The sequence below is a fragment of the Rhynchophorus ferrugineus genome, unplaced genomic scaffold (assembly GCF_030347505.1).
Source record: "Rhynchophorus ferrugineus isolate W39M unplaced genomic scaffold, kcgeb_rfMv2 rfM10, whole genome shotgun sequence".
Lineage (NCBI taxonomy): Eukaryota > Metazoa > Arthropoda > Insecta > Coleoptera > Curculionidae > Rhynchophorus > Rhynchophorus ferrugineus.
In genome coordinates, this window is record NW_027472589.1 from 6519190 (window position 1) to 6544020 (window position 24831).

At 36.5% G+C, this 24831-nt stretch overlaps 2 protein-coding genes across 3 annotated transcripts in view; one reads left to right on the top strand and one right to left on the bottom strand.

Moving 5' to 3' along the window:
- Positions 1-13502, top strand: part of Pxn (Peroxidasin) — a 102567-nt gene extending 89065 nt beyond the window's left edge. For both annotated transcript variants that reach the window (XM_076415493.1, XM_076415492.1), the window contains 12 exons: positions 196-320; positions 379-522; positions 581-781; positions 839-1089; positions 4729-5131; positions 5185-5405; positions 6570-6693; positions 6749-7014; positions 8898-9137; positions 9193-9693; positions 12910-13119; positions 13180-13502. In XM_076415493.1, coding sequence (XP_076271608.1) covers positions 196-320; positions 379-522; positions 581-781; positions 839-1089; positions 4729-5131; positions 5185-5405; positions 6570-6693; positions 6749-7014; positions 8898-9137; positions 9193-9693; positions 12910-13119; positions 13180-13342 — 2849 coding nt within the window. In that variant the 3' untranslated portion in view covers positions 13343-13502. The remainder of the gene's footprint in view (positions 1-195; positions 321-378; positions 523-580; positions 782-838; positions 1090-4728; positions 5132-5184; positions 5406-6569; positions 6694-6748; positions 7015-8897; positions 9138-9192; positions 9694-12909; positions 13120-13179) is intronic.
- A 1527-nt stretch (positions 13503-15029) lies between these two features.
- On the bottom strand, positions 15030-24430 carry RhoGAP1A (Rho GTPase activating protein at 1A). The gene is made up of 17 exons (XM_076416150.1): positions 24016-24430; positions 23192-23439; positions 22849-23130; positions 22094-22247; positions 21941-22039; positions 20408-20587; positions 20175-20353; positions 19970-20117; positions 19784-19906; positions 19542-19730; positions 18772-18963; positions 18507-18705; positions 18205-18452; positions 17219-17337; positions 17012-17151; positions 16707-16953; positions 15030-16657 (listed from the first exon to the last, which is right to left on the bottom strand). The coding sequence occupies exons 1-17, from the start codon at positions 24310-24312 to the stop codon at positions 16429-16431; spliced, it is 3273 nt and encodes a 1090-aa protein (XP_076272265.1). The 5' UTR covers positions 24313-24430; the 3' UTR covers positions 15030-16428.
- Positions 24431-24831: the final 401 nt, after the last annotated feature.

The window sequence follows — 24831 nt, forward strand, 5'->3', positions numbered from 1 at the left end:
AAACAACAATAAATTAAGCATTTTTCATAATACCGCCCGTAATACACTGATGAATATATTCCTATTATTAGGAATATTCCTATTATTATATCAATTAATCGATATACAATTGATTAATAAAATAGGGCAAATCTGGCACATACACCAGATCGACAATATTCCATGGCTACAATCTTCTTATTCTATCAATTCCAGTTGCTCCTATTTTCACCATACATCCAGAAAACGTAGATGCCGTTGTGGGATCTTCGATAAAACTAGAATGTACGGCATCGGGAACGCCTACTCCTGAAATAACTTGGTTTAAGGATGACTTGGAGGTGACTATTACTGATTACTAAAAAAAACCAAGCGAATTAAAACAATTGCTATTTTCAGGTCCTTCCTAGTGATGAGCGTGTGGTATACAACGCGGATCGAACTAGTTTACAGATCACCTACGCCAAGGAGGAGGACTCCGGTCTATACGTCTGCGAGGCTAGGAACCCGATAGGTACACGAGAAGTTAGCGCCAAAGTTACGGTAATGACTCGATTTTAAATAAATCGAATGAGATAATGACAAATCCCGTGACGTTCAGGTCTCCGGATACAACACCAAGCCTCCTAGATTGGTCTACAAGCCGTACCACATCGAGGCTTTGGTGGGCAGTACTATTGAACTACCGTGCAAGGCTGTTGGTGACCCCAATCCCGGCATTACGTGGCAGAAAGACGGGGCTAGGATGCAGAGAACCGGTAGATTCAAAATCAGTCTGACTGGTAACCTGTATATTTATAAGGTCGATAGTTCTTGCGCTAAAAAGTCCGTCATCGATAACTCACGTACATATTTACAGGTTGCAGCTGAAGATCAAGGCAGGTACGAATGCATCGCCCAAAATGAGCACGGCAGAGACTCAGCCTCCGGTTATATAACAGTCAAAGACCCAGTCGTATCGACTGGGGCAGTCGGTAACATCGGAGATAGGTTCATCAAGATAGCATTCACAGAAGCTTCCAGTGAAATCGACAAGGCCATCAACAATACCATCAAGAACTTCTTGAATAACAAAAACCCTTCTTCCTCGGAACTTTTCAGAATCATCAGGTTCGTATAACATACTCAAAACTGTGGTAATGTTCAAAAACCTTCTCATCCTATTCCATTCACAACTTTAACAATGTTTGTAACTGCCTCTGTATTTAGGACATCTGTAATTACCGAATCAGCCAGTAAAATTCGCTTGGTTGTGAAATATATACAAAATTCTTTAATACATGCTAATAATTAGTGGTTATGAACCGGTAAACGTAAACCATACAGTAATAGAGATGTAACTCAATAAGGAACTCTGGCGCAAAGTTCTGCTTTGCCCAATATCCAGAGGGCGCCATAATGGGCGATTTAAGTAATTTAATTGGTCAATTTAAATGTCCATATCGTATCATCCGCACCCGTAAGAAAAATATTTTACTGTGAAAACATTTGATTGGCTCATTAGTAATGTTTGGCACGTGACAGCCTTGACGTCGTGTTTCATTGACCAATGAAATTTAAATAAAAAACAATTTTTTTCTGAAATAAATTCATTAAATAAAATTCAACTAAATATAAATATATAATGTAAATTTATATACAATATATATATATATATATATATCAACTTTGGTATAACAACAAACTTTGGTGCATTGCAAATCAAAATTATCTCTTCCGTCTTTTTTCTTTTTCATATTTGTTTAGTGCCATCAACTTAATAGGATCTATCAGAGTGCTGTCTTTTTGTTTTCTTATACTGAAACCAAACTTTGAGTCTTTCCCTCTTACTATTCTGTTGTTTCTTGTACTTGTACCTTGTTAGTACTTTTAATATTTTATCCCAAAGATCATTATGAAATGTACAAGCGAAGGGTTTTAAATTTACTTCTTTTTAAACATTTGACAAAAATTTCGTTATATTATCGACGTGGCAAAATCGCTGAATAAAATAAGACATAGCTCAAAGACCTATTGACCTACTGCACCAGATATTGTCTTGCCTCTATAGAATCAGTCTCAGTTTGTGGGTTCACTGATTTATTCATAATTGTATGTCACACTTAATTTCTTTTTTCAAAAGTTTTACTAAATAATCCGAGATGTACACTACGGTACAACGTAAAACTTTGTTTGCTCATCTAGGAACATCTGGACTGAAGTTATAGAGTCAAGTAATTAAGGGTAAGAATGAGCAGAAAGGGGGATACTGGCTGAATGAATACAAACTTTACCATTACCTTCTGGTGTTTGTTCAAATATCGATGATACTTACTTCAAACACCCTGGTTGTGGACCTAGAACGATGGAAATAGGCACTACAAATAAAGTGAGGCAGTTTAGAAATTAACGGTAACAATTATGAACAGAAAAGTGACTGACTTCTTCAATTTACCTTCTATATCATTTTGATTTTGATCCACTTACATTTGTTCATATTCTGGACTCGTGGTGTTATTTTCACCATCACTGTTGTTCACAAGTTGTTCATAAGTACTTAAAGGAAAGTTTAAATGTATCACAAAATAAACAAACCGTAGAACGAAATGAACCAATCAGATCCCGTCGCGGATCTTAGCATAGCGAATAAAATAAGTAATATGTTAAAGGTAGCGACATCTACATGTTGGACGTCGCGAAACATTTCACCAAAATTTCCTATGAAGTTAAATCTCTATTTCTCCATGACGTAAACCAAAATTCTAAGTTGATGCGGGAATATTACTAGGTGCTGTCATCATACATTTCGATGACGTGCATAGGCTGTTTTATTTGACGGGCTTATAGAGCCCGTTTGCAATTGCATTTATTTTAACATCTAGTACATCTAATGCATATATTATCCGAAAGATTTAAACTACAGTTAATTACACAGTCAAAAAAGTTTGTAGGTTAGGATTCTTAGTGACATAAATGACAATCTAATGGCTTCAGCATTTTCAATCAGAGTATTAACAAACAACAAATTGAAATATATCAAAACAAGCAAAGTACCATAACAACGTTTGCCGATTTATAAGCAGTAATTATTGTCATTCATATTTTGAAAGAATTGCGTAGACGTTTGACAACTATATGACGTTTGTAGGCTAATACGTTTACATACTTCAACGTAATAGTAAGCATTGTATCTCTTTTTAATCAGAATGAAAATAGAAATAAAATATTGTCTGATTTTAAGAACAATCTACAAATTACAATAAGCAATTCGACATCGTGATTTTCTTTCTGTATTAGTTTTCTGCTAATGTAATTGCTCTTAATATGACTGTTAATACTTCCAATTCTTCTATATAGTTTTTTTTGTTTGGCTTGTTTTATTGGCATTGTTTCTGTAATATTCATTATTATTAGTCTTGTTAGAGTACTATATTGGTTCAGTCAGAAGATGAAAATTTGATCATAACTGACTGGAGGAAATGTTTTCATTACTCTTAGTGGTTCAACAATCTACGCAGTGGACAATAATAATTTCTTATGAGTAGAATATGTACATGACATGTAGAAAATCACTTTATTAACTGACCTCTTGTGTAAAATATTATCTTAAGTAGTTAGTTAAATTATAAAGGTTATTTTTGAAATCTATATATGTCCTAAAACCAAATTGGATGGTGTGAAAAGTTTTAGTCTACGGACTTCACTATTATGTCGAAGACTTAACTGATTAGCGAAAACACTAACACTCTTGTAAAGTACTTAACACAAATATTTTGAATCGCAATCAATATGAGTTTTGCAGGTATATCGATGTATCAACACTTTGCAACCATTGCATGATGGCTATATTAGACTTGTTAGCGGTTCTCCATAGTTAGATTTAGGTTCTCCATATGACCAAATAGTCTAAAGTATTGATTAATATAGCGATAGTTTGTTATTTAATGATAAGTTTAAATTCAAGTATTCGTTTAGCATGTTTGAAGTTCCAGGTTTAGTGTCGGTCCAGATGCATACCAAGATATTTCGAATGCTTGAGACTATTTAGATTTGATATCAGACTAGTGAGCATGTTCTACACAGAGTGAATGTTACATGTGTAGATTTTGTTTAATTTGCCTTTATACGTACGTCATGTCTGCAGCTATAGTTGTATTTTATCAAGATGTATTTGGAGGTTCTTCGTGAGATGCTAAGATGGCTATGTCGTCAGCATATGTTGTCACAGTGGTGATTTTTGTAAGCGGTACAGTATCGGGCCCAGTACACTCATATGCGGAACTCCTGAAGATAGTTGCTGTAATTCAATTAGTCCATCGTCTTATTTTATAGTGAAATGCCGTATCTGTGAGATAATATTTTTATAACTGATGGAAATGTGAATGAGGGAGGAGATTCTTTAATTTGCAACCCTGTGTGCCATACTTCATCAAAAGTCTGAGATATGTCGAGGAATGCAGCCGAAAAATATATTTTAGCATTTAAGTAAATATTTATCTTGTTTATATATAAATCTATGTACTTATTGTTTCTAAATCTGTAAGTCTTTGTTTTCTCCATATCTCCATTTATCGATACTATAACTGCTAGATACTACTATACGCCAAAGCTCTGGCAGTTTATCTTTATTTGAAATTAGAACATTCATTGCTAGTACGGAAGTGTATCTCAAATTCAAATTTTTAATTTAGAACACAATGTCATGAGTAAAGAGCCTTTTCATATCTATGACTAGTACGATAAAATTAATAATGAAGGTATTTTCTTTAGATATCCAAACGCGCCTGCTCGAGAACTAGCCAGGGCCGCCGAGGTCTACGAAAGAACCCTGGTCAATATCAGGAAGCACATCCAGAAAGGGCACGTCAACATGAACCAGACCAAAGACTTCAACTACAGGGAAATCCTCTCACCGGATAAGCTGGATCTCATAGCCAGATTGTCCGGTTGTACCACTCACCGTCACACAAACAACTGTTCGGATATGTGCTTCCATTCCAAGTACAGGAGCATCGACGGAACCTGCAACAACTTGCAGCATCCCACGTGGGGCGCCAGTTTAACGGGTTTCCGTAGGGTGTTGAAACCGATATACGAGGATGGGTTCGCCAAGCCGGTCGGGTGGGACAAAGAGCGCCTTTACAACGGTTACGCCAAGCCTGCTTCGAGAAAAGTAAAAACAAAAAAACCCAAAATAATACCGTATGTTAAAACGCGCAACTCTAGGTCTCAACCAGTTTAATATCCACCGCCACCATCACCCAGGATCAAGAAATTACCCACATGGTGATGCAATGGGGACAGTTCCTGGATCATGACCTAGATCACGCCCTTCCCAGCGTCAGTTCGGAAACTTGGGACGGTATCGATTGCAAGAAGTCCTGCGACTACGCTGCTCCCTGTTACCCCATGGATGTCCCGGAGGATGATCCTAGGATAACAAACAGGCATGTTGATGATGACGTTTTACCGAATCTAACACGTGAGCTGAAAAGTCCGCGGTGTAACAAAGAAAACGCGCTTTTTCTTGTCCGATATTGGCTTTATTCGTCGACATAATCTCCATCAAGAGTCACACAATCATTCCAGCGTCGCTCTAACATTTCAATGCCACTTTTGCTGAACGATTTATCTTTCGCCTCAAAATAGGCCTCAGTTTCCTCTCCACTCCATTTGAGCGAAATTTCTTGCCGGTGGTTATTTTTAAGGTCTGCGAACAGCCAAATCTGGCGAATACGGTGGATGTGGGAGCATTCAGCAAGTTCAATTCATGTAGTATTGCCATTGTTTTGATTGACGTGTGATACGGTGCGTTGTCTTGATGAAACAAAAAAAAATTTCTTTGCCATATGCTTTCTTCAAACGCTCCAGTAACGCTATCTCCTCAAGATAGTCGATGAATATTCCAAAATACCGAGGCCATAACCTTTCCAGCCTATCGTTGTGCTTTCAGGCGCTTTGGGCGGGGTTTACCTGTCGCTGTCCACTCGGATGACCAACGTTTTTATTCCGGAGTGAGGTGATGCCGGTTTGTTACGTTTAAATATGGTCAAACACTGCTCAGAATCATCAACACGTTCTTGTTTTTGGTCAACAGTAATCAAACGCGGCACCACCCTCTTTAAACAGAGCTTTCTCATAGTCAAATGCTCATGTAATATAAAACCAACACTTTTCGATCATTCAAAACGATTTTGTGGATATTTTTGGCGTTTTTCCAGTGTTACCACCTCATTTGAACGTCCACTGTGTTCTGCACCATCGGTGTCTCTACGACCACGTTCGAAGTCAACAAACCAACATTTTATTGTTGTTTCCGATGGAGAGCGAAGTCCTTATAACACTTTCAAGCCATTGCTTCACTTGAATTGCATTTTTCCCCTCAAGAAGCAGTGTACATTTAAAACACGAAATTGTTTTAATCCATTATTGAAAATATCAATAGTGTCACTCTTACAATAACTCACAAACTTATGAGTAGAACATCTTTTGAAGGTTAGTACTAACTGAAAAAGTGGTAAGTGCAATACAGCTAGCCCCATCTATGCGTTAAGCCCGGGACTTTCCAGCCCATGTGTTGACACGTATATATTAACGATTTCCTTCCACAGACGCTGCATAGATTTTGTCAGAACCAGCGCCATCTGTGGATCCGGAATGACGTCCATATTTTTCAACGAGGTCCAACACAGGGAACAGATAAACCAACTCACTTCATACATCGACGCTTCGATGGTATTTCAATCGCGGGAACCAATCCGGAATGTTATTGTATACGAACGTGTTACAGGTCTATGGTTTCTCCGAAGAATTAGCCAGGGAAATTCGAGACCTGGACGCCCCGCTGGGCAAACTCAAAGAAGGGCCCATATTCGACGGGAGGAAGGCGCTGTTGCCGTATGCCGGAGGTCAGGGAATGGACTGTAGGAGGAACTTATCCGAGAGCGACGTCAACTGTTTCCTTGCCGGCGATATCAGGGTGAACGAGCAGAATGGCTTAACCGCCATGCATACCATCTGGATGAGGGAGCATAATAGGCTGGCTACTGAATTACGGTACGGAGACTAGCACGAAAATGATAAAAGGTCTATGGTTTATGCGGAGCATATCTATCAGTTCTATAAATTAGTTTTGAAGGTATTTTTATTTGAAACTTTATTGTTAAAAAATCGTTACAATGTATTTTATTGAAGGTATTGGGCGTCGATAGTCGATACTTTTTTCTATTTTTCAAGTAATTTACAAATTCTATACCGAAAGAACACTGTATCTTTTGAGATTATCCACGAATCGACCTATTTTTTGACATCTTCACAAGAAGAGAAGCGCTGCTAAGACAGGTCACGACTCATATGTCATAACAAGTAGTAATCAAAAGGGGCAAGGTCTGGGGAATACGGCGGATTTGTTAGCACCATTTTAATGTTTCTAAATGTGTTCTCAACGGCTTTGCAACATGTGGTCGAGGGTTGTCATCCTGAAGAAAAACATTGCTGTGTATTTGCTTGTGTTCCGGCTGTTTTTCACGCAGCTTTCGGTTCAAACCCATCAATTGTTGTCGATAGCGATCGCCAATGATTAATATTCACCTGGAACGATCGTCCTGCAAAAATGATTTGATAAGAGCTGTTAAGTCATCGGGTAGACCCAATCGGATGCATTTCGCCACTAACTCTTCGCCAAACCTTGTCAAAGGCTTTGGTTAGGTCCAACAAAAATACCCGATGCGATGTAATACACAGTAACACCATCTGTTGTAAATCCTTTCGAATTAATTTATAGGCGTGATATAAAAAAATCGAAATTTTAGTCCAACCTTTTGTCAAAACACCAGCAGGCAAATCAGATGTCTGCAAATACTAACCAAAGTTCCACTAACTTATTTACAATTGTATCACAAATAAAACTGTAAGGTGTATCTGTATGTTTTGGCCTTTTATCATACTCAGAATATACGCTACGCACTACACACGATTTTGGACACGAACAGCCAAAAAGCAAATTGATGGAATGAATCCAAATCAGCAGTCCGTTTTTAAAATTGGTTCTAGTTTTCAAAATAGTTACTAATTTTGACCATTAACGGCCCTTTATTGAATTAAGATGTATAAATCGGAAATGAACGGAGGTTGAACTGAACCTTTTATGCTGCTTGAGGAGTCCTGCAAGGTGCTCCACTAGCCTCTGCCCTGTTCAACTTTTACATGGCTAACTTACCACACCACAAACATTCCCACACAGCATTTTATGCAGATGATACCGCTTTTTTCACAAACTTTAACGCCTCAAAATTGATAAAGTCCCTATCCCCAGGCTCCAGAAAGTATCATACCTCGGTCCCCAGTTCGACCGCAGATTCCAATGGTCAACTCATTGAACGGTAAAATCGCTAAAACTCTTCAAGCGAGTCAAACTTCAATGTTTCTTGTTCAATTTTAATTATATGGAATGACTCTATATGATCAACGAGCTATAGAGCTGTGGAATTTACCTGAACCTTTATTTTCGTAGCGTTAATGTTGCCAAAAATATGATGAATTTCGTATAAAATTGAATCCAATTTGTAAAATAAAAATCGAAATTGAATAGTTACTTCTTCTTCACACTCTTACAACAAAAGCTTTCTGGACACTATTCACTAGTTTATCCATTACTGTCTACGATTTATAGTAGAAATATGAACGGTACAGGAATGAATAAACTATAAACAGATATAGACATTCTAGAACTGCTACCATTACCAGCGCCAGGGTCAAAATAAAAATGGCAACGTCGCAAAATTAGGAGGAAACTGTTTGCCGATTACCGGCTAGGACCATCATTTCTTTTTGCTGACATCTCTTGACTAATTATATTACTAACCTATATACAGATATCACTTTTGTGCTTTACGGTTTTAACATGAAGATAGAAAGTATCTATACGTATCAATTTACAGATATTTGAACCCACATTGGGATAGTGACATGATCTATTATGAAGCAAGAAAAATCGTCGGAGCCGCTATCCAGCACATAACTTATAAACATTGGCTGCGATTCGTGGTTGGGTCCAAGGGGATGGAAGAATTCGGAGACTACAAGGAATACGACCCCCAAATAAACCCAAGCATCTCCAATGTCTTCGCCACGGCCGCTCTTCGGTTCGGTCACACGCTCATCAATCCGATTCTGCACAGGTTTGTCGCCAACTGAGGCGAATTAAAAGAGTAAATTACAGAATATCCCTTTTAGGTATGACTGGGATTTCAAGCCAATCAGAGACGGCCATCTGGCGCTACACAAAGCGTTCTTCTCCCCCTGGAGAATCGTGGAGGAAGGAGGCGTTGACCCCCTGTTGAGGGGCATGTTCGTCACGGCAGCCAAGAAGAAGATGCCCAGGGAGAACTTGAACACGGAACTGACCGAGCAGCTGTTCAAGACGGCTCACGCGGTGGCTCTAGATCTGGCGGCGATGAACATCCACCGGTCCAGGGACCACGCCCTCCCGGGATACGTGGCGTTCCGTAACTTCTGCGGGATGAAGAACGTGACCAGTTTCGACGACTTCGCGACGGAGATATCGGACGACGAAGTGCGCGAGAAGATGGAAAAACTGTACGGGCATCCGGATAACGTGGACGTCTTCGTTGGTGGCATCCTGGAGGATCCCGTGGAGGGGGGCAGAGTGGGACCGCTGTTCAAGTGCCTGCTCCTGGAACAGTTTAGAAAACTAAGGGACGGTGATAGATTTTGGTAAGTCCCATCATCTGTTACTCTCCATTCAATCACAAGTCCCATTGAATACACTCAAAATATATGTTCTTCTAGGTGAAATATGTTAGGAATTACTTTTAATTCGAGTAACTGGATTTCGGCTTTGGAACAATAGATAAACTGTATTTATATGAGCTTTTGAACAGCCAATGGCTCTTCCTCTTTTTCTACATATTAGGAATAGTCTCATATATCGATATAGAACAGATATTTAACAGGAGAAACAATAGTCCATGTTAAATTGCTTTAGAATTCCTGATTCTTAAGACATTCGCTGTTTTTTTAGTTAAAATTTAAAACCCAAAAGTTGTATAACAATATTTACAACACTTATCGTTCGGTTCAAGGTATAACTATTTAAAAACTATGCAATTTTCATTCATATGCGATTATTTGAAAGAAGGGCTATTATTTTGAACATGCAAAATCTTTACGACTATATAATATCTGTAGTCCCTCCAAAATAGCAGTGAACTCACTTCAGCAACTACTATGGCCACTTCTAAAACAACTTTCTATATCTTTTAAAGTTAATCTTTGTCCAGTTTTTTTAGTAAACATTTCCCCACACTAATTATGTTTTTCATTTCACCATCAAAAGATGAGTTGAGTTTCTTTTTCCTACTGTCATACTTCCTATAATAATATTTGTAATGTCTCTCTCGTCATTTCTACAACATATACCATAACAATTTTATTCTCAATCCTTTTATTTTCTCACTATATCTTTTTCTATTATTTTCTCTTCGTCAATTTATTACCAACTGTAGTTTGTAAATTAGTTTTAAAATCAGACCGTATATTTTCCTCCCATTTGACTCTAATTAAAAAGAGATACAACGCTGCCCGATGCGTCCGAACACGTAACCGAATACAAGATACTATAAAATTCGCCTGATTGTCAATTGTGTGCGAAATTCTTTAAAACATTAGTAATTACAATTAGAGGTTATAAACCGACAAACGTCAATCAAAAATTAGATTTGATGCGACAACATTGCACCGTGCTGATTTTGATTACGTACATTGGCTGTTTTATTTAACGAGCTATGTACAGAAAACTCTTATAATCCTCCAATGAGGAAAACACTCTCAACTTTAGTATTTTCAGGTAAAAGAAACGAAAATCCTCGTTAAATTGTTTTAGAATTTTTCGAAAACTTGTATAACTTAAAAAATAAAAACTGTACAAACATTATTGTACCACCATTCAAATCAACGGAAAAATGTAAGTAATCCCTGGGATTTTCATTAACCTGCGATTATTTTTAAGGAATTGACATAACAAAAATTGTCAAGGGGACGGAAAAATTACATAAAAACTTTTCTTTTTTTTATAACATCTTTATTAGATATAGTTAGTACAATCTTAATTATAAATTAATTTATTATTACATTTCATTTGTAACTTTAAATACATTAATATGTATTCCTCAATTATAAAATTATAATAACTTAAGATATAGTTCACACTAAAGGCATACACTTTATATAAGTTCGAATGGTTTGGTTCGTTTCAATCTTCTGATATCCCGCGCGTTGTCCAGTAGTTGTATTGCTTCCACGTTAGTATGATTTAGTAATCTTCTTTCGTGTTTTGAGACGAAATCTTGGATAACTTCGTAAATCTACTTGATTTCCAGGCCATCCTGCAGTTCTTCATGATGTTTCCAATTTAATCCACCGTCAAGATGGATGTCGAAGTATTTAACTGATTCTACTTGACAAATCGGGCGTCCATTGAGTGATATAATTAAGTTTTTATTATTTCGCCGCAATGCAAAATTAACATGAACTGATTTGGAGCTATTAAATTGAATTATCCAATCTTTCGTCCATTTGTAGATTTTGTTGACTGCCACTTGTACTTTTTCTACTGCCCTGAGCAGATATATAGTTTGCCATAATAATTGTATTGTCAGCAAAGGTTCCAAGCAGGGTTTCTTTTGTTATTGGGATGTCAGCAGGGTAGAGCAGATATAGGAGAGGTCCTAAGACGCTACCATTTCGGGCGAGACTAAATTCTCTTCCGAAAAGATATGACTCAAGCAATTGACTATAGTTACGCCGTAACAATTTACTTATCCTACCGATTAATCCTAAATGCCAAACCCGATCAAAAGCTTGTGAGACATCCAGGAATATTGCAAGGCAGTATTTCTTTTCCTCAAACGCTTTTTCAATAGCCGCAGGTACTCTGTGCACTTGATCGATTGTTGAATGGTGATTTCGAAAATCAAACTGGAAATCTGGTATTGTTACCAAATGTTTAACACGTTTAAATATCAGTTTCTCAAATAGCTTTGATATTGCAGGTAGCAGCAAAATAGGCCTGTGACATTCGACTTGTTCAGCAGGTTTGTCAAGTTTCTTGAACATAATTATTTGTGCCACTTTAAAGCATTCCAAAACATGTTTCAGTCGTAAACAGGCATAAATATATGTGTCAACATGATGATTGCTTTTCGTGGCAGTTCTTTCAATAATCCAGATGAAACGTCATCTATTCCAGGTGGCTTTTTAGGATTGAGGTTATCAATTTCATTAGCAACTTCCAATGGATAAATTAGATTTAGACCTACATCGGATTGATAAACAGGAGATGTATCCATTCTAGATTCTATATCATTAGTTTGAAATATGTTAGCTAAGTATTGTGTAAACAATTCAGCTTTTTCATCGTTGCGTCGAACCCAGTCATTTCTATCGTTTTTAATTGGCGATACTCGAATAATTGGTCTTTTTAATCTTCGTGTTATTTTCCATAGCGAATAATCTTTATCTGCTTCTGAGCTTAATTCACTTACGTATTTTTGAAAGCAATTCTGTTTATATTCTTTTATCTTTTGATTCGTCTGTTTGGTTTGTTGCTCAAGATCATCTATACTTTTAAGTCTTACTTTTAAACTGATTTGTTCCTTCAGTATAATCTGAATTTGTCCCAGTCGGTATAATTTGTTGGTAAGATTGGGCTTATTTGTTTTTCTTAGGATTGTCGCGCCCAGTGTTAACAATACGAAAAAACACGTCTTGACTCTATGAAGGTCGGGACCGAACTGTACTCAAAAACTTGTATAACTTAAAATATAAAAATTATAAAAACATTATTGTTATGATTGGAGAGGAATTAACATACAAACATTTGCCAAGGGCGCGGAAGAATTATGCATGAGGTACAGTGATCGTATTTTCCAGGTATGAAAATCCATTGGTGTTCAAACCCGAGCAGCTAACACAAATCAAACAGTACTCGTTGGCTCAGGTGCTGTGCGATAATGGAGATAACATCACCAAGATCACCAAAGACGTCTTCATACTGCCGGAACTGCAGGGAGGCCTTATTAATTGCGAGGAAATTCCAAAAGTCGATCTCAAATTATGGAGCGAGTGTTGCACAGATTGCCGGTAAATTATTCATCTCCTTATCTACATAATCCTCACTGGTACCATCCTTATTTTGTGTAGATTCACCGGACAACTGAACACCATCAGTAGATTGAACGCGCGAAGTCGAAGAAACGCGGAAAGCGAAGAGAAACACGACAAGGAGATCCACCGTCTGAGGAAGCGGGTCGCGGACCTGGAGGATAAGTTAGGATTAGCGTTAAGGAAACTGGACGAGCTTTAAATTATTAACAAATAAAGTACGGTTGTATGTATGTATTTTTGTACGAATCCAATCAGCATATATCCGAGTGTTCACCTACGTACTTATAACATCTGAATTAGAACTTACCTGATTAGACATTACGTAATATAATTCGGGATATATACCGAATATCTAACAATGCCTGTTTCTGTTAGCGATTTCTCTCTTTAACCATGTGCCATTTATCCCCCTTTCCCGTACAGAAACAATTCTTTTAACACAAGTGACGTTATGTTAGTAGTTACTAAAATCGATGCTTTTGTAATGTTACCTCTAACAATCTGATATAACGAGATAAAATAAAAAGTCTTAAAAAAATCTGAAGGTGTTATTAATCTCATATCCCAAGCAACACAACCTGTTCATTCATTGCGCCAATTATGAAGAAAGTAATCAGAATACTACATAAACCTTTTAGTTAGGTATCAGTTCATATATTCATAGTGGTTCATCAATAATGAAAAGAAATACACCTTAGTAATTTAAAAATTGTGGTAAGGTTGGTCAAAATATAAGGATTGAGGATACAGCACTCAATAAGTGAACAAAGCTTTAAAGAAAATTCTTTATTTATCAAGTTATTCTCAAGAGGGATACATCAGGATTAGTCCAATGCTTTTTTGTACCTTTTTGGTACAATTTGTCGTTGTCTTTAAAATGGGCTCTTTCCATATGGTACTTTCTTGAGGCCTGCAGTCATTTGAAACCACTATAACCTTTAAATTAACAGTGATTTCAGTAGTAACATTAAGTTATATAATGATTTTTGAGCATCCTACTATAAATGACTAAAAAACTAGTATTTTTTACAATTTATAATCCTTGAAGACGAAGCCTCAACATTCCACACAAAAGCACAATTTACTAATGCAGATAACAAAAACTAAATAGGAGAATCGGGTTCTCCATCAGGTTTATCCAAAAGGATTCATTAAAGTGTTCCATTATGTTTAGAAATATACCCCTCTCCTTCTCAACAACTACTTCCACCGCTGAATGAAGGGATTTAATTTAACACCAGTCTAGAAAGCTTGCCAATGTATTTGTGACCATCATCATTTACAAATATTTATTAAACTGATTCGCCCTTAGAAGATTTAAGATATATCACATATAATCATAAAAATCTTTGCATACTGCAGTAAATCATAAGATTCATACTCTGCTGATTAACTATTTACAGTGGATGATGAATATAATCATCCTACTAAAGCTGACATGATTCCCTTAAAATCCTATAATTGGCTGAAACGTTATGACTCTAGTACAAATTGAATGGAACAATATAACATGCTCAATTCAAACTAAACCGACCTTTAAAAATGAATTCTTATTTTTTGGGTAATAGTGTATGTAACAGTCTGGTAATTCTATACCATGCTTTTTTAGACTATACATTCAAAAGCTTTCGGCCTAAGCTGCAATTCTCTGAACAAATAATAACCAGAATGCTCCAGGTTTAATAAGTACACTGGCTACAGAGCTTCTTAGTAGAGAGAACTTCCTACACACATTGCAATGCGGCATCTTCGCAACTACTAGGTTTGGCTGAGCCCTATCGTGTAAAAAATTTGAATTGGCGTAGAAAATTAACAAATTTTCATAGCCATTCATAGCGAATTCTCGACGATGATTGGATTGGTATCATGAAAACACACAAAAGAGATAACAGGTAATCGATTTATTGCTACTGTAGTTTACAAAATGTATATAAAATATAAGTTTACATTAAAGGTGTAACCACTACGTCAAATGGTTGAGTTAATAAATACACACATTCACACGCACATATACAAAAAAGTTGGACATAGGGAAGCGAAGCACACGCTTATTATATATACACAAAAGAAAATGATATTTTAGGCGTTACCCCAATAGGCGAAGAATACGCCCATATGGAAACAAATAATTCAGACTTACTAATAACTAATAGTAATAATACAACTTACTAAGACCTAATAGTTATAATAGAACTTACTAAGAACTATACCGCCTCGTGTTGCTATTATACGCATATCGGCGAAGTTATAACACCAAACGCAGCCCATTAGAAGACATATGTATTATGTAAAATACCTAAACAGATTTATCACCACCTGTGGAATCCACAGGATATATTAGACAGATATATGGGCTGGCTCTAGTATTCAGAATACTAAACCAATATATATAAATATATCAGTTATAGTTATCAGTTAATCTAGAAAATATTAGTATAAAAAATCGCATATATTATAATGCCGTCTAGAATCAAATCTATTGTACATCCTAAAACTAGGTTGGTATGGAATTTCCTTTTAAAAAAGTGTCTAATGCCGGATATATCCCGAATCGCTTGATGAAAATGCTACTTGACTAGATATTTGTTTAGAAGTTATCGTTATCCTTATTGCAACTCGTTTTGTTCAACATTACTTCATCAATTTTGGACTAGAATTCAAATTCGATGCATGTGTTTAGTTCTAACGTTTAGGATGGTACAAATTTGTACTGGTTTCAGCCATCTTGATCTGCCGCATTAGATATGCTATCCTCAATTATTAAGACAATCTTACTGAACTAGCTCTTATCCTAGAAGATAGGGAAAAATTTGGCAACACAGAAACTCCGGCGCTACACTCAGATAATGGGACGCTGGCCGGTGGATGTTTGAAACTGCGTCCGAGACCTCACGGAATAAATACTAAACGGAAATACTATAAAGCTCATGATAAATTACCCTAAGACAAATTACTAACACAAAGTTTAGGTCCGTATCATGTCGGAACATTATCTGGTGTGGTGCTAGGATATTTTAACCAGACATAAATTGTCACAAGCAAAATATATAATGTATATTTTGCCACGATGGTGTAAATTTGTACTGTATTTAACCATCTCATCTATCAGTTGCATTAAACACATTTTCAATAGTGAACCTACAGGCTAGTGGAATATTTCTAACATCATAGAAGCAATGATGTAACACAGTCGTTATGTTTTCTCAAATTAAAAAAAACTTAGCTTAACGGAAAGGTACATGTTACATACTGGAAATCGATAGAGGGGTCGCGACAGGTGGTAAACTACCTCCTGTTCCCTCTCTGGGTACTGTTTAGATCCTGCAGGTAACAGTACAGGATGCCCGCCTGCGCCATCACGTCGACAGTTCCCGTGGCTAAACTCTCTCGCTGCTTTTGGCCGTCTTTCTTGGAACTGTCGCCCTTGCTTGACGCGGGACGCAGCAGAGTCGGGCCGAAAACTGTTGCCAAATTGTGTAGGGACATCTTGTTATCATCCTCGTAGGCGTGAACCCTAAAGCAAAGAAATAGAACAAACGACACTACCGCATATAAATACGAACTTTATGAGATGATCCAATATTCTCTGTATCGTAAACCTATTCTCTTTAGGGAGCTTCTCAAGACATGACTTCAACAACTCCGTTCTCCTTATCAAGTTCCCGTTGCTTTGGTTGAACGCCTCCAGCAGTTCCGGATAGAGCTGGTCGGTGAAGAGGGCCTCTGGCAGTTCGCGTAGATATAGTTTCAGTATACCAGTTACTGAATGGATATCCACCTCCTTCAGAAGTTGCTCGGCCTCGTAGGAATCTGTAACAATCCCGCCCCGGTTAAAAGTAACGGTTACCCGAGATGCCAGTGATCTTACTCGTCTCGAATGACTTTTTCAGCTTCAGTATGTCGCTGGCCGAGCCGGAGACCCTGTATACTCCGACCTCCGACATTCCCCTTCTCTCCACCTCCCTGATACAAGCCGTTATTATGAAGGGAACGTCCCTCTTTTGTCTTCTAACGATGATGATAGAGAAATGGTTAATAATGGTGTTCTTTACCGAAAATGGTATCATAAACTTACTTGCAGACAACGTGGAATTTTTCTCCAAATAGGGAACCGACTTTCCCGGCAGGAACCCGCCTTAAACTTACCTCGCAAGGAGCGAAACGAAGCTCCATTCTCAACACAGATCCGTTAATCTAAATTATTTCAAGAAAACGTTACACAAACATTTCTAAATGGGTTCTTAATTGGAACGAGTCAATGTTGTTTTCCGCGGAGTTTATTATTTCGCCTGTTTGGCTAACTTGTTTATTATTCAGTCATTACATAACAGGCGATCTACTGCAGCAAACTAGCAATTACTATTAGACTCTTCTATACAAGACCTTGATGACCAGACACAAAACAAACCTTTCCAAATCGGACAGCCAAGCACCAAAAGCGCAAATAAGGCCCTGAAGGGTTCATGGTACGGGAACACTCAGATTCACAGGGAAATTGGCACATTCAGCATTATCAAATTTAAGTCTGGCTAACTACCAGTGATGATTCTCCAAGGAACAAGAGAATAGTGCTTGTGGTTGTAATTTGTAACTCTTTGGCAAAACAGACTGACACTGAAGTCACAAAACTATTAAAACGAGATAAAGACTAGTTAGATTTAATTAGACTAAGATATTTCGCGAGAAAATTAAATTGCTATTAATGCAACGAGGCCTAAAATTTACAAAAACTTAATAATCAAGCATTCATCGTCTTCCCTTGGAGGTTCGTCCATCGATCGATGGACGAACCTGAACAGGCGACAAGCAGATCAAATGGAAAATATAATTTACTAAACTAAATAAAAAAAAACAGTAAAGCAGTGATCCTTCAGTCCTCTGCTGGTTGTCCAACCTCTGATTGCCAAATTTAAGACGAATGATACAATAAACCCTAGTACAAGAAAGACAATATTGTTTGATGCGTATTGCTAAAATGGCGTAGTGCTATTTCATTTCGTCTCCACATCGACTCGTCCTTATTGAAAAACCAAACAATATACTGGGTAAACAACGACTTACGGTAATTTGTCTTTCGACTGTCTTTTGTTCATTCAACCACTTCCTGGACAGCTTCATGGTATGCTTGCCGAATAGCTGGTCGTGAGATTGGTTCTCTCTGTATACCAGGATTCTCAGGTTCTCGCATCCCTCCAGATCGATGACAAAGTTCTCGTTCCAGTGGGGCGTCATCGAGTTCTTCGACACTTTGGTTTTGGCTTTTTGGAAGAAGTGGCCATAGAAATCTACTTCTAAGCACACATAGAGATCTAAAAGAAAATGTGATTTCAAACAAGATCGTTAAAGGGCTTTTTATGACGCACCGCAAGGGTAATCCAATCCGGTTATGTCGAAAATATGAACGTGCAGATCACCGACGAGAAGACTTTCGTCGTTACCGCTCCTCAACAGGTAGGATCCCATGTTGGTCTTCAAAAACTGTCTGCACGCGGTGATCCACGTCTGTAGCTCAAACATGCTGTACTGTACGTTATTCAGTACCTTCCCAGTTCGTTCTGTTCTCTATGTGAAGAAAAAAACACACAATTTGAAGAACACACCGCACGACGAAAGCATTTATTGCATTACCTGTAACGTTTGGATAGCTTCAACCCATTGGGTCCTCTCGAAATCGCTCGACAAGAAAAACGCATAGATGCGCGGATGCGACCGGTGCTTGATACGATAAACCAGATTCGGAGATACCAACACCAGCTGGCTCTCGAGTTCCATCAATCTTTTTCTAAATTTATCGGATCCCCTACTCGCTTTTGATCGATGCTAGAAAACATAAGTGGAGAAAATGGTTATTCAACAACCAAAGGTGAGCAGTAATTCATTCATTAAATAAGTTAGCAACTTGCTATGGAAAACAAAGAATGCCATATGCAGCCTTTCATTTAGAATTCCAACTACTCAATTTACCAAGATAATACTGTTATTCTCTATAGTAAAATGTCTTATTTCTACATATAAAGATAAAGATATTTTACTGGCCAATATATGTTTGCGAATGGCAAGACATTTGCATTAGACATTATGATCATCAATAATAAATAATATCCTTTTATTCATACTACATAGGCTTAAAAGGCACATAAAGGCACGAAATTAGATAGACCATTTTGACCTACTTGCATAAGCCATAATAAGACTGCATATCAAAAGACGCCCGATATTCCGCATGAATTATAAAACATGGAAAAACCGGACATTATTTTTTCTCAACTCATTATTCTGTTATCTATTATATCCTAGAGCTAAATAAATGTGTTTAATATTTTGTAAATATTTAATTTACTTGCTTTTGTCGAAATTTTGTTGAAATGTCGGCCATCTACGCCCATAAACAAACATACCTTTTCCTCGTTAAGTTTCTCCTCCTGTCTCAACTGGTCTCGAACGTTGGCAGCTTGAGATTTTAACGCAACGATGTTCGACTGCGATATTTCGTATAAATTGGCAGTGGTCTCCTCCAAAATCATGATACACTCAACGGGAATGAACCACTTCAGCTCAAAGGTGTATTTTTCATTTCTCCCCGACGACTGAAAACAACTCAACTTGTTATGTAACACGGCCAAGTACTCTTTCCCATTACCTTATATTTCGCACAGGCTATGACATCATTGAACAGAAACAAGTGCCTCAACTTCCTATGGCCATCAACAAACTCGACGATAAAGGAATTCTTCACCAGTCGTCTTTGGGCTCTATCGTTCGACTATAACATAAAACGTAATTTAATTCTTTATGTGGGTGTGTAACCTCAAGTGCTACAACTAACCGGGAACATTGATTTGGTATGAATCATGTTGAACTGGTCCAGGAAGTTCTGCGTCAAGTTCAACGCGTCAGTAATACTATTGTGGTCCGGGTGACTTGCTGGGATGCATTTTAATAAATCGTGTAAGACGAGTGCGTTTTTTTGTACCCTATGAAATCATTATAAAACACTGCTCATTAATATAAATAAACAAAGATTCACTGACCTCGCGACTGGCCTGTAGAGAAGATCCTCAAGTGTAATAGGCTGATTAGAAAGGTCCTTACACGTGACATTTTTAGCAATCTCGGCGAACTGCACGTTGTTCGCGCAACACTTAGTGATGGTGTCCAACGCTTGTCCATAATTACTCAGGAAGGCGCCATACAAAGATATGTTTGAGGCCTATTCGAAATTAGGTATAATAACGTAATTATATCGATAACAAAAAAAACCTACCATTATCTTAAAGTGATCCCCGATTCGCGTGTCCCATTTCTGCGAATGCTTCTTCAGAGCTTCCAGAAAGCTCTCGTGCAGCGAGTGGAGCTCGGGAATTTTGTAGAAAATCGTGTTCAGTTCTGCCTCGGTAACGATAGGCTGGGAAGTGCCCACGGTCGCTTGGATGGCCTTCATGTACTGAAATTTCCGAAGAATAATCGATGTAATTCTTATCGAGTTAAAACATATTAAACATTCCTAAAAATAGTAGTTTGCCATAAACACAGGATGGCTTATGAGTAATATGATACTGTTAAGAGATATTGGATGCAGTACAGAAACCGACATTGTTTTCAGTGGAAATATATGGTTGTTGTTATAAGCAAGATATATTCATGCCTGATATCAGAAATATATTTTACCAAGCAATCTTTTGCTAAATTCAGAGTCTGTAAAACATATTGGAGAAATCATCCAGAAAACGCAGCAAAAGGAGGAAATGCGGTAATAAATAAAAGAAAACATTCATCATTTTGAGGAAATTAAATTCATATCTGAGCTGTGAATATTATAACTAAGAACGACGCCATCAAAGTAGCCGGTTTATATAGCCTACCGAAACAGCATAAAATTGAAAAATCTAAGAATTTGTCAAACATACAAATTGGGAATTGAGACTAATTCCAAGAAAGGTTGGGGAATTGTTAAGGGCTATTCGGGCATATGGTTGTATGGCGAACTATTTCGACAGATAATCCCACATATTGGCCAAAGTGTCCAGATAAAATCCCAGACCTGCTGGATTTCTAGGTCATCAGAAACTGCTGTAAATAATTGCAGTCTGGTTAGAGCATGAAAGGCTCCTGGTTTTAATTTTATTACCTGGAAAATATTAAAGGAAGTTCCAAGAAAAGCACTAATTAATATCATTAACCTAATAAATGCTTCATTCGAACTACAATACATACCACAACTGTGGAAGGTGTTATTACGGAAGCAATTATGATTCCTAAATCAGGAAAGTCACCTCATGAAACAGTTATACAGGCCAATATCAATACTGCTGACAATGTCCAAATTATTCAAAAAACTTCCCTTGAAAAGGATAAAACCAATCATTGAGAAAAAACATCGTACTTCGGATCATCCATTTTATTTCAGGAAATAACATTCCACAATTGATCAGGTTTTCAGAATCACCAGAATCATAGAAGAAATCACTAGAAGAAAATAAAGTTTGTTCTGCAATATATTTTTTAATCTTCCGACAAAGTTTGGCATTGGCGAAAAGTTACAAAAAGCTATTGCCAAAATATAATGTTGAACAGAAAAATGAATCAGAATAAGAGCGGTTCAAGCGGCACATAAATGTTGAGGTTATCCAGCCCCTAAACAATGATAGCTTAGTAGGAAGATTAAAGAAACTAAAACCATTTGATTTTGTTCAGTGAAGTTATATTAAATAATTTTAATAAATCAGTGGAAACGGTTAGTAATTAGGATAAAATAAACTTCGATAAATCAAGCCTTTTTATGTTTCTCACAACTTACCTTGATAAGAACACTGAGCCAATTGACGTAATTCGTTTCGCTATCAATAATATTGCCCAAAATACTCCTGTACATTTTGTCACCCGACGAATCTCCATCCTAAAAAATATCAATTGTATTGTATCCTTATTTTTTAATCACTCCGTAATTTACGTGGCTATATTTCCTTCTGGTTGCGGGTGTTGTGGATTCTAACGAACTTGAACTGGCATACGAACTGTTATCGTTAGTAGGTCTTTTTAGTGGCCCTTGTTCTTCCTGCTCGTCTTCACTGCTGCTATGATCATTTCCATTCTTTTTAGGATTACTAAAAAACAATCATAAAAATATAAACTGTAAAAGTAACATCAAACACACAGAATAATTGTTAAAATTATACAATTAAATAACGACATATAACACATTTTTCTTCTGAAATAAGCGAGAGATACAACAGATGTATTGGTTAGATTTGTGTATCCTGTCTATGGTTAAAAATTCCAAGAACAGTCGCCGATATGTAGTTATATAAGATCAGTTTATGTTTTACAACTTTACATAAAATATTATTGAAATTTGAACAACAATAATTGTGTGAGTGGATTACTACCAAATAAGTAAAAAAAACTTGACGCATATAAGAATTCGTGCAAAAAGACCTGGTTTAAAGTTTAGAAAAAATTGTTTTTTATCAAAACAGAAACAATCGCAAAAATATTTGAATTAAACTATAAATTATTGCAACATAGACCCTACTGGCCAGATTTAGATACCTCTGATATCTTGCTGATTTCACATCTCAGGAAATACATGCACGCAAAACGATTTTCATTGATTAAAAAAATAATAAATAATTAAGTTAAAATATAATAAAATTATTAGCATTTGGAATCAAAAATAACGTTTCATATAATAATTAATGTACTTACTGTATAAAATACTCTATATTAACGTAGTTGGAGGCACCGGGGCTTTGAGGCTCAATTGAATGCTGAGTCTTGAGATCCAACGGCAGGGTGCTGCTCGATCCGAAAACATTTTCTGTACTCGAATTGGTACTTCTGGCCAGAAAATCTTCCTCGGGAGCAACGCTATCGTAATACGGCTCGTCGGGATTGTTAAGAATCTCTGAACTGGACGATACCGATCCGCTATTGCTTCTATTGGTATCAAAAAGTGTATTTTTTAAGGAATCTGGCCTAGCTGGTATCCTGTAGGAGATAACGCATCGATATTACATTCTCTTACTGTTTAATAATGAATCTAACTTACACTGGGGGTTTCTTTGTTAAAGGCGAATCTCTTCCATCTTTCTTGTTCAATCCGTTAACTTCTATTACAGTAACAAATGTTGCTTCGTGATCTTGAGGTGTTTCAGCCTCAGAACCAGTTTTATCTGAGATGTCTGACTGAGATTTCTTAAGATTTTTTGATATTTCATTTATGCACATATGTGCAGAAAATGATTCATTGCTAATTTGATTCTCTTGGGATGGCAATGATAAGTCAAGAGATGCTCTCTGAAAAGACAGATATTTTATTTGGGTGTCTATACAAACAAAAGATTAATACACCAATAGCTATGTTGATAATTCCTGTTTGAACATTTAGTAGGCATATTACCATACCTGAATATTTAATTTTCATAAGTACATTGACGTTGAAAATAAAAAAAACTAAACATTAAATATTCATATGGTGTAAATTATGTAACTATAAACAAGCATTCGAATAGAAAATTATATACTGATACACTCTAGACAATACTTATGATTTCAGTCATGTATTTTGCAAAAATTAATTCATATTTCCTATTGATTGTTAGAAAATAAAATAAGATATATCAATAATGTAATGTGAAATATTTATCTTGAAAATCAATGAATCATACATAATTTATAAAAAAAAAAACGTTAAAGAAATCACTTTTCTTTTGCTTCCATGTTTCCATACAAATTTATTTTTCCTCCTGGATGACTCAGGTAATTGTGAAATGTGAATTACCGTACATTGCTAAACCAGCACTAGATAATCATTTACCGTAAAAAATTGTTCGTTAGCCAATTGCACAAAACAGAAAAAAGATAAATATTTACCTTTGATAAGGAATCCTCCCCACCTACGTTCGCGTCAACACCCAATTGTTCTGACTGCCCATCTTCATTAGGAACCTTCTCCTTTGCTAATTTTTTCTTGTGTTGTTCAACATCCGAAAGTAATCTTTCAAGATACTCAACATAGAATTCTTCATGTTCCAGTTCTTCCTTCAACAGGGCGACTTTTTGTTTATGCTTAGCTAAATTTGCACGGACATCTTCCTCCCAAGCGCCTGGAAGAGGACTTTCTGGAAACCTTTGTAGCCACACCTGTTGAAAATCACCAAAAACACTCATCTTCGCACACTTTTCTACATAATTTCTAATAAAACACAGTTCACAAAACTATAAAAGTATTTTTGTCTAAAACTGACACTCACTTGACATTTCTTATGACAGATAATTTTCATTCAATGTTGTGAAGAGGCCGAAGGAAAGGAAACTAGTTTTAATAACCAATCGTTATGCAATAGAGATTAAACTACTTAGTGGTCAAACTTATTTTTTTTAGTTAAATTTATGTGATAAAGTATGATGTGTATGATAAAGTGATATATATATATATATATATATATATATTTGTTATATATTATATTGTATTATGTTTGTCATATATATTTATTATATCGGTTGTTATAAAAAAGAATATATGTAACTAGGGATGCCGAAAATGTATCAATATATATTTATATCGATATTTTGGGTCGATATATATTTTTAAAAAAATATATTTCTTAAACATTATAAGGAAACTATTTAATATACTGCAAAAAAATAACGAATTTTTTTTTATATATAGATATTTATTTAAAAATA

Excerpts from the sequence above, each read along its gene's own strand:
- RhoGAP1A (XM_076416150.1), bottom strand. The coding sequence starts at position 24,312 with ATGAGTGTTTTTGGTGATTTTCAACAGGTGTGGCTACAAAGGTTTCCA. Across the intron at positions 22,040-22,093 it reads CCAGAAGGAAATATAGCCAC|GATGGAGATTCGTCGGGTGA; the intron begins GTAAATTACGGA and ends GATATTTTTTAG. Across the intron at positions 17,152-17,218 it reads AAATTCCACGTTGTCTGCAA|AAGACAAAAGAGGGACGTTC; the intron begins GTAAGTTTATGA and ends CATCATCGTTAG.